Genomic DNA, 14,065 nt, shown 5'->3' on the forward strand with positions numbered 1-14,065 from the left:
TTCTCCCCCCTCCCTCCAGTGCTTGCGCCGCCATACAGCTGATCAGCACAAGCCTGAGAGGGAGGGGTGAGGAGGAGGAATGCGGAGTGCTTGGGGAAGACGCAGGGCCAGGGTGGGGATTTGGGGAGGAATCCAATGGGGCAGTGAGGGGCGGGGCTGGGGGCGGGGATTTGGGGAGGGATCCAATGGGACAGGGAAGGGGCGGAGTCAGGGCGGGGCTGGGGCGGAGTTGGGGCGGGGGGGCGCGAGACAATTCACGTCCCGGCATGGGGCCCCGCACCTGCTAAAGCCGGCCCTGGCTGGGTACTTATATTGCCTTTGAGGAGGGGGATCTTTTCCCTCAATCTAAACTTGTACCAATGGATCACTAATGGAGGTTAGGGTGGCTGTGGGTGCCTTTATAGCAGCACAACAATGCTCAGCAGAGATCTCTGCAGGCCCCCCCTTCTAACTTCCATAACACACCGTTAGCTAGATCCACAGTTAGCTGAAATGTTCGGAGGAAAGGAACACCTAGGATTCCCTTCTCATTTCCCTCATGAGCACAGCATTCTACTGTCCCTGTAGTCTGTCAATTTGCAAGGGAACATCCTGCCAGACTGGAGCTTCCTGGATTTCTCCGCCATACCCACTGAGCTGAACCTGTTTAGTGGTGGGTCTCCCTCCAGAGATCCACCGGGGATTTAGAATGTTTACTGATGCTCCGGTGTCTACTAGCAATTGGGCTAACATCCCTGGGTTCCCCACTGTAGCCCTCACAGTGGCTGTCCCCCATATATCACACTGAAGTCTTGCTATCAGCTGGGGAGGCCCGTGGGGAACCGGGTACCCCTACTGATTGGTCGACTCCCTCGAGAGCCTCCACTCAGAAGAGGGGGCAGGGATCTGGTTTTGACAGAGAGTGGGCATGGGGAATGCACTCCGTACCGGGCAGTGGGCTGAGGGGGGCCTCCCTGCATTAACTCTGTTCTCTGCATGATCTGAGACAAAGCATTAATCAGGATGCTGGGGGGCTGGTGATCATATTTTCCCATAGCCTCCCTAAGTTCACCAGCTCCTTCCAAATCATGTTCCTAAGGATCTCCTTGGGTCAGCGCTGCCCAGGGTTGTGGGCGGTAGGGGGATTATAATTGGGAGGGTGACTGACAGAGTGAGGACCATTATTCGCAAATGTGATAGCCTGTATGGGCTCTGAGGTCTTTTTGCTGATTTGTCTTTTTAAGACACCAGTCTCTCGCAACAAATCCCCTGCCTGTTTGATTTTTGCCACTAGTTCATTCCAGCTTAGGTATTCTACATCCACAGCACACATGGTCATTTTTGTCTGAGAATTTAGTCCTGCATAAGTGCTCTGTACTAATTCATGTCCCTGATAATGGGAAGTGATATTCCCATTCTCTTCTGTCTGGGGTAATGAATCAGAGAGAGCTGCCAGCATCTTCTTTGGAATTAGGTAAGCTTCTGGGGCCTCTCCTGGTTTCTGCTCTTCCATTATATATAGTTTCTTGAGGGAAGAAGCAGGCAGTAATATTTTGAAAGCACTTATCCATTCCCAGGGTCCAGCGGCAGTCCGCTCCCAAGAACCTATGCCTATGTCCAGAGCATCTGTATACAAGGAGAGGCACATAACTGAGCCAATTGGGTTAAGTCCATGCCATCAACAGAGGATTACATTTGCCAAATGCAAGCCAGCCATGCCACGGTAGTGTCATGGTTCAATGGCCTCACTCTCTGCAATAGCCTTGGCCTGACTAGGAGACCATCTTACTACGTCCGTGACCAGCTCCATTGTGGGAAGATCGGCTCTTGCAACTATGTGTTTAACCTCCCTTGTGGAAACAGAGGCAACATTATGCATGTGTGGCCAATCGGGGTTGAATGGGGTTTTGGGGTCAGCATCAGGGGGTATCTCTATTTTCCCAGGGGGCGCCAAATCACAATCCTTTCTCAACCTTACAGCCGCTGCCACCCCCTTATGGGCGCTAAGGTGGGTACGCAATTTACTAATCTCTGCCTCACACTTCTGAGGGCCTGCTGCTGCCTTGGCTGCCTTATTCTCATCTACAAGGAAGCGAGTTGCTGCTCTCGCTTCTTCTAACAAAATTTGTGTGTGTGTTAACTCTTTCCTATCCTGTTCTGCATTCCTGCTGGCCTTGTCCCTCTCCTCTTGCATATTTCTAAGTAGGGTCACCATCTTAAGCTTTTCTGCTATAAATTCACACCCGTCTGTCTCACATTTGTTCAAATGCTGTTGTAACTGCTTTTTCTCTAGCTCCAGTTCGTGCCTTCCCTTTACCATTTCAACCATCTCCAGACATGCATAAAATAATGCCTATGCAGCAGCCACATCCTTTGCGCTACCCCATGGCATAATGGTTGTGAAATATTATTCAAAGCTCAGACTCACTTCAACCAGCGGATTCTCACCTTAAAGCACCCCGTTTCCCAGGGGCATTTCCCCTGCTTCATTACCCATCTCTCTAACCTGTTGCTTTTCTCCTGTCTCAAGTGAGTAGCCAACGGTTTTTTTTTCCAGCCATCTTTACTTCCCTTATCTCACTAATGGTCTCTACCAAAAGCCCTTTCATGCAGTCACAGTATTGCTCTAAAATCTTTACTTTTAAGACACAACTCTTAACAACTTATTGCACAGTCCTATAGTTATTCTAAGCACGCTTCTTAACTTAAACATTACAGGACATTACCAAATATTCTATGAGAGAGGGACCTCACTAAAGGAGCTTAGTTTGAAAAAGGAAGAGATAGTTTGCGCAGCTCCATGCCTCAGTTTCCCCACTCCGCAGCAACTACTCAACAAGGGCCACATGATTAGGGTCACGTGCTGCCTGTGTTCCTCCACCAATTTGTTACCAGAATTGCCCATTACTTTGGGGTACACACATTTCTTAGGGTTACTCTTCGGGGGGGGGCAGTTCTGTAATTTTATCAATGTACTGCTTGTGTCACTCGTGTTCTCATACAGAGCTCTACTTCTCCCTTCTTCAAATTCCCTCCCAGTGGAGCTATCCTGCAGGACCTAGGTTCCCAGGGCTGGGTTCTTCCAGCCCCAGAATCAGACACACACACACACACACACACACATACACACATTAACAGAGTGCGTCTGAGAGGACCAGGTTAATCAGCACTCCCAAGCTGACCCCTTATATGTCCTGGACTCAGCAGGCTGGGTCGAACAGCACTTCCAAGCTGTCACCTTCATATGCCCTTGGACTCAGCAGGCTGGGTCGAACAGCACTTCCAAGCTGTCACCCTCATATGCCATGGGCACCGCACTGGAATACAGCATGCCTGAGCAGGCTGGGTCAAGCAGCACTTCCAAGCTGCCACCCTCATATGCCCCAGGTTCAGCACATCCCTATTCCCACTTTCATGTTACAATTGTTCTGGTAGTTACCCATTTGATGAGCAAACCCATAGGATTTTGGGGCGCTGCAGAGATCTTTAGCTTAGGTACAAGGAGCATTGCTGCAGAGAGAGAGAGAGAGAGAGAGAGAAACCAACCAGCTTAACCATGAAAGTTATTTATTGCCAGCTAATAACCATAGAAGCAGAGGCGGCTCTATGTTTTTTGCTGCCCCAAGCATGGCATTCAGGTGGCCTTCGGCCTCAGAGAACACAGAGCTGATAGGTAACATGACTCAAAGAGTAAAAAGCTAAAGGTTATCATTGACAGAGTGCAGGAAAATATGAAGGAAATAGAATGAAGCATGTGCTATATATCTTGAGTGTTTTGAAGGATAGCTGAATGGTGATATCTTAGAAATATTAAAATAGGTGAGCTTGGTGGTTTTACAGTAGTTTGTGGAAAGAGGAAAGTATGAATGCTGGTGAACATTAAATGGTGGTCTGTACTAAGCATGCCAGTAAATGGTGCTTGGGAGAAAAGGTCCCAAGAAAACACTAAATTGCTCCTCTCTTCAACAAAACCTGCAACATAAAACAAATCTGGAGTTTGTTGGCCAAACCATTTTGCAGATACAATGGGCCCTGAAAAGTTACACAATTTTGATACACTTTATAGTACAGACACATTTAACGATAGATGCATTTTGAATACACTGTAATTAAAGTACAGAAACCTTTTCCAAAAAAGGAAATGAGCACTTTTTGAAATTCCCATATCTTTACAACTCCTTATCTGATTTTTTACAAACTTCCCAGAAAAATTCTACCCAGGGTTTAGAGGCAGCATGTAAAATATCAAGGGGGTCTGGCTTCTTTGGGGAAAATTTGAGCAATGCAGAAGTCAGAAAACCAGACATGACATAGAAAGTTATTTCCAACCTTAGCTATGAAGTGGGAAGCACCGCTCTATTATATGACAGGTCTCACCTTGTTTCAGCCCTGTTAATGACTCTCAGGCACTTAACAAACTTAAGAAATATATGATCACAAATACAAATAAATGCAAATACCGACTACTTGATAGCACTGCTTTGATCTAGACAACACTGTGATCCTATGACTGATGGCAACTATGGTATATTATGCTATACAGTTCTATGTGAAATACTGTGAAGAGAAGAGAATATTACTGGTCTTTTTGTAGTCATATATTCAGCGCTTGAAGTAGATTGAAACAGTGAGGGGGAATTCTTTCCACTCCAGCCAAAGAGAAGCAGGGGGAGCACTGAGGGGGAGCACTGAGATCTACTATATAAGTATTAGTATTATTAGTACTGTTATTATGCAAGTCAGCAGAAGAGGGAAAGCAGCACTTTGCTCTGCTCCCCCATACTTTAAACTCCTGGATATATTTAAATTCTACACTGACTTGCTCTGATTTGCAACCATTCCAAGATTTTTCATACCTTTTTTATGTCAGATTCTAGAAATGCCTTTGCAGCTTAGTTGCTTTCACACAAAAATACTTGGAATAATGAAAGCAAATAAAAATGCGTAAATAGGACGCTGTATTTGTGTACAGAGAATGGGCCAAATTCCAATCTCAATTATAGTGGTATAAATCCAGAGTAATTCCAAGGTTATAAGCATTGTATCAATAGGTAAAATAGAGTTAGTCCCAATTTGCACTAATGTAACTGATATCAGTGATATCAGGATCTGATTCTGTGAGCCAGTAGATTAGATTAGTACAGATAGATCTACCCAAATTAGGGCAAGTCAGTGCCAGCTGCATTATAAATGTGGAGCATTTCAAACAATCCTTGGTGGATAACCCATCTCCTCTCATATCCAGATCACTCAAACAGCCTGTTATTTCTGTCTCAAGCATTGTGTTTGTGAGACCATGATTAATAGTAATCATGGGGAAAACAACCGCCATAATTTTTTGTTATATGTCATATTCTGTCAGATTCCAGTGAAAAAGAGCTTGGTTTGTTACACAACTTGAAAAATGAAAGAATGGGTTTTATAGCCATAGGCATGACTGAAAAGGAAATCAGTCAGCTGAAACATGAATCTTCATTGCTCTGAAGTAAAGTAAACAATATACTGTTTATGGGATGGATCAGTGTTCTGAAGTGGTACAGAGAAGCCACTTTCTAGATGGCTGGCTAGGATGTTCAGTTCAAATGCTCAGGGTCAAACTGATTGCCAATTTTTCCCCAACATCCGAGTGGGATGGATCTTGAGAGATTTTCTCCTTCCTCTGCAGCATGGGACGTGGTTTGCCTGCTAGGATCATCTCACCAACCAATTCCCTGCCTTGCAGGGGCCTCTAACATTGGTGGCACCTCAGTCTCTTCTGTTCTCTCCCAGTGGCACACAACAGATTAAATTCCTGAGGATTTGAAATGCTGAAGTCACTGGGCTCTATATAAGGGTATCTGGATGAAATTTAATGGTATCTGATATGCAGGTGATCAAGCTACATGATCTCATGGTTCCTTGTGGTCTTAAACTCTATGAAACTATGACTCTATGAAGGCTTAAGATACTTTTATATCTAGTTCACATAAAATGTAAAGATGAGTTACCTCTCTGTGTACTTTCCTGGACCTATCACTATAGTGTATGAGTGTCTAGTATAGGAAAGCTGTTACTACGTGGTTAAGCACAGTTTCAAATCATTTATAGTTAAGTTTGGACAGGAGCATTTCAGCTCATTTAACCCATCCACCTGTATTATTGAGTGATAGTGGGAGGCAATGCTAGCAATCTTAGGTTTTTATAGCATCTACACTATTAGATTCCATGAATTCACATATCAGGTTATTCCATTGTCTACTTAACCTCAAGGTTTCAATATGACCGATACTTCAACTAGTAGTTGTTTAACTCAGCCTGTGCTCTCAGTTATACTGGTGAAGATCCACAGTAACTCACTTGACTTTAGTAGAATTACTTTAGATTTGCCCCAGTGCAACTGAAAGCAGAATTTTGTGCTCAGTTTGAAGAGACTGCTGTTAAAATCATACACATATGTGGCTTGATATATTTGTTTACTGGCAAAATTCTGCTGTTATATGTATTCATGTAAATCAGGAATAACTCCACTGAGAGGATAATCTGGTCCTTTATTTGTAATAATTGTAGTATCTACATGACATTTTCCTTGTGAAACGGCATGTCAGAGATACTAGTTTTATGATAAAGAATGTTTATTGCATAAAGTTTCCTCTGTAGTTTCCCAGTTTAAAATTACAACAGTAGTTGTAAGCAGTGGTCACCGACCGGTAGATCGAGATCAACAGGTCACTCGCGGAGTTTCTGCCAGTCGATTGCAATCTCCAGCCGCTAAAACTCCAGCAGTGCAGTAAGGCTAAGGCAGGCTCCTGCCTGCCCTGGCCCCGTGCCACTCCTGAAAGCAGGTGGCACATTCCTGCATGCGGGGAGACCAGGGGGATCTCCACGCACTGCTTCTGCCTGCAAATTGGACCAGATTTTCTTTCTGGATTATACTCCCTGTGCATCACTTCAGTGGCAAAACTGCCATAATGCCCAACAGATCATTCCCTTGGTAAAGAGAACTCTGCTGGCACATCTGCACTGCCTCCCCTCTTCCTGGCATAGAGGATGTGTTGCGGGGGAGGGAGCGGTGGAGCTCTGCCACAACCATTCTCCACTGCCAGAAGTTTCATTAAAGGACCTTAAACTACTGATGGATCTTAGAGGAGGCTGGCTGCTGCTCTAAATCTCATCAGGGCTGAGATTGGGCTCAGGATCAGGGAGCTCCCTGATGCCCTCCTCCTCCCTCAGAGGAGTGCTCTGGTGCAGGCGAGAATCTATCCTTGCATGTTAAATGCAGAGCTCTGGTACTGTTTGGGAGCACTGTCCAGCACATTTCCACATTTCCTAGGTTTGAAATCAAATATTTTAATTACTTGCTGTTTTTGCAAGGCATGCAGGGAGCTCTGAGACTGCCCCATTGCCTTCATCATCTTCCCTCTAAGCCAGTTGCCCTAAAGCACTACTCTACAGCCATTAGTGGCAAATACAGCCTCTTTGGATGCCATCATTAGTTCTCCTTGACAAGTCAGTTGGTAAAGGGTAAGGAAACCAGAGGTTCCCTTTTCCTGACTTAGAGCAAAGATCTCACCTCTGTAACGCAGCTGATCTCAACTAGAAATGGGAACTCTAAGGAATTATACCAAACCCAGCTCTTTTAATTGACAACGCAATGGGCTGTATCCTCAGGTGCAGTGTGGCTACTTTGCACTGCACTGCCGGCATTTTGTGTCTGCAAAAGCTTTCTGACCAGCACACTGAGAATCATGTCAGTGCAAAGGTGATTTTGTTGGGTGATTCTAATGACAGACCATCATAGAGGTTTGTACACTGTACACCCTCCCTGCAACATGCACAACAGGGAAAGGAGGGTAGATTGGCTGGGATGTAATTGTGCCACACTGACTCTTAGCTATGTTTACATCCCCTTGTGACTGTGACAAGCCAGTATATATTACAGTACCTCTCAGGCTTCTCTAATGAAGCACAATGAGGAAGAGATGCAGAAAGCAGCACCAGATTCCAGGGCAGTGCATGTGGAAGCTTTACACCATCTTTGGAGACCATACTCTGATTTGTATTCTCTGCATTTTGACCCTATTTATGGTCTGCCCCACATTTCTTGGACTCTGCCACTGCAGTGTGGAAAGATGCAGACAGAAAAGTAGAACTTAACCTTAATTGTTTTCACCAACAAAATGGAATTTCCTTGCATAGATTCCAAAATACCTGGGACCATTCTCCCCAGAGAAATTATTTACAGGTTAACCTAGCTGCGATGTTAGTAATAATGTTATCACCCTCAAGATCTGACCTTAACTGGAATGAAAAAGGATGTCAAATGCAATGTACTTAAATGTCTATCTTATACATTCCTGAGTAAACATTTAAATGTTACATCTCTGCCATATAAATTGTTTCATTTAATCTTCTGGTTTTTAGCTCAAGGAGAGACAACTTTAATCCACTTTGAGCTGACAGATGAAAGTTCCCTTTACAAAATATGTAGGTCATGAAATTTCAATTGAATTTATATTGTAGCATTTGTAAACTGTGGACAGCTGGAGGTTTACTTGTGAGTTAGTGAACTCATTGAACAGTTAAGAATCTATTTCTTTGGCAGTAGTGATAGTAAATCTTTTAAATTCTACAGACACAACTACAGCAGATTTGAGGGATCCTATTACTCAAATATGTCAGATTGGCCTTTAATTATGTTGAAAAATGAAAGTCTTAGGTACACTGTTATATCCTCATCCCCTTCCAGGAAATAATTCAGTCTAAAGTCTTCTTTTTGTGTACTCCTTTTAGGGATGAGTCCTGAAATTGACTTCTTCCAGTACCATCATTTATTAAAACCCCCCATCACAGCAGTTAAAGGATGTGGTTGTAACTGTGCCTTTGGGGGTCACAACCGAGAATACCAAGCTCATGACAAACTGCTGAGAAATAGGGCGAACACACCCCAAAACTGGTGGTTATTCTCCCATAAGATATACCAAACCAGCAACAAAAGTAAACTTCTGTTTCACCACACTGGCTAACAAGAAGTCAGAAAAGCTGTCTCCTTTAGGCATTCCAGTCCTTATATCGCCATAAAAAACACTAGACTTACTGATGAGTGGTTATTTAAAAACAATTTCATCAAACAAAAGGGTTTTTCTGATCCCAAAAGACCAGCCACATACCCAGGGCAATATATAACTCAGATCTTAACCAATAATCATACTGTTGCCAATCCTTTAGTATCTAAAATCTAAAGGTTTATTTATAAAAAGAAAGAAAGGTGAGAGTTAAAATTGGTTAAAGGAATCAAATACATCTTGGATCAGGCTTGTAGCAATGATGAAATAAACTGCTGGCTTGTTAAGTCTCTGGTTGGTTCTAAATACTTGGAAGGTCCTCAGTCCCTTGGTTAGAATGCTCCCATTAGTATAAATCCATATAGTCCAGAGGTTTGAGCAGGAAAGAGGCAAAATGGAGCCGTTCCCAGGGCTTTTTATAGCTTCCGCCATATGGAGGGAATCCCATTGTGCTCACTGTTGAAAATTATAGGTAACAAGATGGTGTTTGGAGTCAAATGGGCAAGTCACATGTCCATGCAAGATATGGCTTAGTCATCGCAGAAGCCATTACCCATACTCCAGCTAGAAAGTTCACAGGAAAGTCCATTAAGTGTAGATAGGCGTCTTCCATTGTGTTCTTTGATGGGCCATTTAACTTGAATAGTCCCTTCAAGATGTGCAGCCTAAATACCTTGTGGATGTTAACCACAGGAGCAAACATTTGAAATCCAGGTATAGAGTCAATACTCAGAACTTCAAATACAAAAATGATACATGCATAGAGATAGCATAATCATATTCAGCAAATCATAACTTTTCTATTGATACCTTACTTGACATACTTTGTGTAAGATTTGTTGCAATTATATAACAGTGGTAGCAACAATGATCTACATGGTCATATTTTAATCAGATAATGACATAGTGGTAACCAAAGTTTAATGACGCATAACTGCAGTTGTGGACTGTTCAGAGCACTGCTTGAATAAACTGCAGATTCAAAGTGCTTTTTCCTCCTGTTTGTAGCATTATATGACTTTTAAAAAGCAGCTTTCACTTTTGGCAATGGATATTTTATTTATTACTTTAAGGACAACTATATAAACTTCCTAATTCATTTTATTTTTCCATAATATTGTTCTGTTACCTGTTTTTGCAGGTACTTGGCTCTTGTCCAACCATTTCGCCTCACTAGCCTGAGAACAAGATCAAAGACTATTCGCGTTAATTTATGCCTGTGGGCAGCTTCACTGATCCTGGTGTTTCCTGTCTGGGTCTACTCAAAAGTAATCAAATTCAAAGATGGCTTGGAGAGTTGTGCTTTCGATCTAACATCACCTGATGATGTACTTTGGTAAGGTTCTAAAACTACACGTGCCAGGCCCTCAGTTGGTGAAAGAGTAGCTCCACTCACTTCAGTTCTGATTCACACCAGCTGAGGTCCAGGCCCATTTTGTCTGCAGCATTCCTGTCCCTGACATGAGGGAACAGAAGAATGAGCTGAACTTTGGTCTCCTGCTTGGCAGTTCAGAATGCTATCTCCACTAAAGTAGTCCTAGATATTATTATTAATATTGATGGCCTCAGCACAACTGAATGCAATGGAGCTCCACTGATGTGCAGCAGCTGAGGATATGGCCTGGAGTGCTTAGTCTCTGGCTGGAATTAGGTACCTTCTTTTCCACATAGAGATTCTCAGTGCACTGTCTGTCCAGACAGGCTATGCTCATTTGAGGCTATAGCCCATGAAAAAATTAATCTACATTCTCCAAAACACACACATGGCCCTCCAGTGTCTGGCTGTGCCCAGATTCCTGCCTTATTTATAGAATTGTCATTTTGGTGGTGGGGGGGGGGGGGGATAAAAGAAGGTGGTTTGGATTTTCAGATGTGCTTGGCATTAATAATAGTGCTAGGAACTAATGATACTAGAAATCAATCGAAATGTTACCATTGACTTCAATGACAGCCGAGTTAGGTCAACCCTGAGCACTTTTGAAAATGATGATGCTCTACTGAGTTCATATTTGTATGTTTCATGTTCTTTCAGAATGATGCCCAAAGTACGTGACCCTCTAACTGTACACTGCGTATCTTGTCCTATAATTAAATCACAGCCAAAATGTTCAAAAGAGGCCTCTGGTTTTGTGTGCCTCTGTTTTTGAGGGCCTAGCTTGAGTGTTTTGGGAGTTTATTCTCAGAAGTGCTGAACACTCTCAACTCCCCTTGACTTCAATTGTGGCTCCAAAAGTGAGGTCCCAGGACACCCAAAATCAGAGGCCACTTTCTGAAAAATGTTGTCTATATTTTTTTTCCATTTCTGAGGTTATTTATATGCATTATGTAAACATGCTGTCTGTTCTCTCTGCATTTTGTTTTCCAGGTACACGCTTTATCTGACTATCACAACTTTCTTTTTTCCATTACCACTGATATTCATTTGCTATATATTGATTTTATGTTACACGTGGGAGATGTATCAGCAAAACAAGAAAGCAGGATGGTAACGTATGTTATATTCCAGATATGCTACTAGGGGTGGGAAGAACTTGTTTGCAGTGGGCCAGGTCCTAAAAGGCGCTGTATACCCTTCACTCCCATGATGTCAGTGGGAGTTGAGGGTACTCAGCACCTCAAACCAGATACACAGCGCCTTGTAGTCTCAGGCCCATAATTAGGTTTGGTTTGGTGGACAAACACTTTCTCAGATACGAATGCTGTCCCATGAAGCTATGTGACAGAATTATTAACAGAAACTCTTTCAAAACATAATGAATTAAGGCTCATACATACATAGAGTTTAAACCCCTAAAAGCCTTAGATCATTTTGTCTTTATCTATTATATACCTCCTTTATAACACAGGCCATTATATTTCACCCAATTACCTCTGGAATTGTCACCCTGCTACTCCCGTACTGAGCTGTGTCAGTATTTCCATTGCAAACCCCAATAGGTTCCTGGCTGCAATTGTGCATACAGGTTTTTATCTCCAAAAGGAATTGTTCCTCCAAACTTTGATGGGAAATTGGTGTGGTTTTGTCTTTTGGTTGAAGCAGTTTTTTTTAAAAATGTAACGATTTCGAGTGCTGACTGAGTTAGAACTCTTGATAGAGAGGACCAAATTCTTGATTAGAGATAGCTGAAAATTTGGGGGCGGAGGGAAATAGGAAGTTCAGAAAATTTAAATGAAAATAAAAAAAATTCTAAAATTTTCCATGGAAAATTTAAATTTTTGGCAGAAATTCAAATATTAAAAAAAAAAGTTGGTCAAAAACTGAAATATTTTGACCAAGACATTTCCATTTGGAAATGCTGTGGGTGCCTTACGGGAGTAGTAGCTCAGGTTTCTCAAGTTCCCATTCTCCTTTATGGGCCAGGCAACCTGGTCAAACTACATCTCCCAAAATGCACCATGATCTTCTCTCTTAGAGAGAAGAGGTGGTGTATCATGAGAATCCTTGGTCATGATGCAGGATGGAAGATGTAGTCTGGCCAAGGAGCCAGCCCATAGAAGATAAGGGGGATAGGAGACAACCAAACTACAATACCCATGAGGCTTTGCAGCAGCATTGTCAAATCAATATATTTTGGTTTTTGGACAAAATATTAAAATTTTGGGGCATTCTGTTTTTCAAATTTTCCATAGAAAGCGGATGCTTTTAATGAAAAATGTGTTTAGTCAAAAGCACAATTGTACATTAAAAAGAAGCAATTTCAACAGAAAATCTTCAACCAGCCCTAGTCATATCTCTCCTCAAGATCCCTTGTGTACATGGTGGGCACCACCATCTATTGCAGAGGATTCTTCCTCCCTATCCCTCTCCACTCCATTTGTCGTGTCTTGCACTCCAGCGGCTGCAGAGAGGGAACAGTGTGCATAAGTTTTTCAAAAATAGCCAACACCTGCGTAGTAGAGGGAAGTTTCCTTGCATCATTCCTATCAACTCTCTTTAGGACCACATAAGGGATCAGCCATGATCTTCTGCCCTGTATTTTTCCCCAGTTAAAACAATGCAGTCAGAAGTGTGGGCCCCAATCTGCACAGTTCCAACGCTGGAAGGGGCAGATATTTGTTCACAATATTCTGAATGATAGCAAATTGTCATCAACCAGACCTATTAAAAAAAACAAACAAAAAAAACTTCTCAGTGCCACCTATACTAATGAACCCATAAGACCATATTGAGCCCTGACAGAAGCAAACACAACACAACAAATAAAAATGAAGTCCCTGGGAGTTGTGTCTGCTTCTGTCAGGACTAAATTTTGCCCAAAATACACTGTCTTCACTGATCTGTGCTTTCCTTTATATTATCTTCATTTAACAGTTACCAATCTTCACATTTATGTTGCAGTTACAATACCAGTATCCCAAGACGAAGGGTCATGAGACTGACCAAGATGGTGCTGGTCCTGGTCGGTGTATTTGTTGTAAGTGCTGCTCCATACCACGTGATACAGCTCGTGAATCTTCAGATTTCTCAGCCATCACTGACATTCTATGTGAGCTATTACTTCTCCATCTGCCTCAGCTACGCCAGTAGCGGCATTAACCCTTTCCTTTACATACTACTTAGCGGGAACTTTCGGAAGCGTCTGACTCGGTGCACAAATGTCAAGCTCAAGATGACAGAACGTGAAGTTAACAACATTGAAAACACACTGGGGTCAAGCTTTTAAAAGGAGAGTCTATTCGGTGAGAGAGATGTATTACATATGTGACTATTTTTATGGTTAAACTGACTAGGCCTCATTCCCTTCTCGCTTATAGTACTGTAACTCAGGAGTGACTTCATCATAGTCAATGGACTTACATCGGTGTAAAACTTGGGGGAGAGAAGAATCAGGCCCACTATTTGGATATTAGGGTACGTGGTGGAAGGATGCTGTGCAAAAGTATTCTTTGTTATTGTCCAGTTGCTTCCTTATTGGTGAATACTACAAGCATAAAGACCAAAATGAGCTTCTAAAAATGTGCAGTTCCCTGGCAGTTACCGGACAGAAGGACTGTCTGTGGCTGGTATGTTCAGACAAGTATTCAAGATCTGACATTGCTATTAG

General features: G+C 42.7%; 1 protein-coding gene across 1 annotated transcript in view; it reads left to right on the forward strand.

Annotated features, from left to right (window-relative positions):
- Window positions 1-13,684, forward strand: part of MCHR2 (melanin concentrating hormone receptor 2) — a 37,101-nt gene extending 23,417 nt beyond the window's left edge. The window contains exons 3-5 of the mRNA XM_024198433.2: window positions 10,162-10,356; window positions 11,386-11,505; window positions 13,360-13,684. Of these exons, the coding sequence (XP_024054201.1) occupies window positions 10,162-10,356; window positions 11,386-11,505; window positions 13,360-13,684 (640 nt within the window). The remainder of the gene's footprint in view (window positions 1-10,161; window positions 10,357-11,385; window positions 11,506-13,359) is intronic.
- Window positions 13,685-14,065: the final 381 nt, after the last annotated feature.

The sequence above is a fragment of the Terrapene carolina genome, unplaced genomic scaffold (genome assembly GCF_002925995.2).
Source record: "Terrapene carolina triunguis isolate 2854851 unplaced genomic scaffold, T_m_triunguis-2.0 Scaffold42, whole genome shotgun sequence".
In the NCBI taxonomy this organism is placed as follows: Eukaryota; Metazoa; Chordata; order Testudines; family Emydidae; genus Terrapene; species Terrapene triunguis.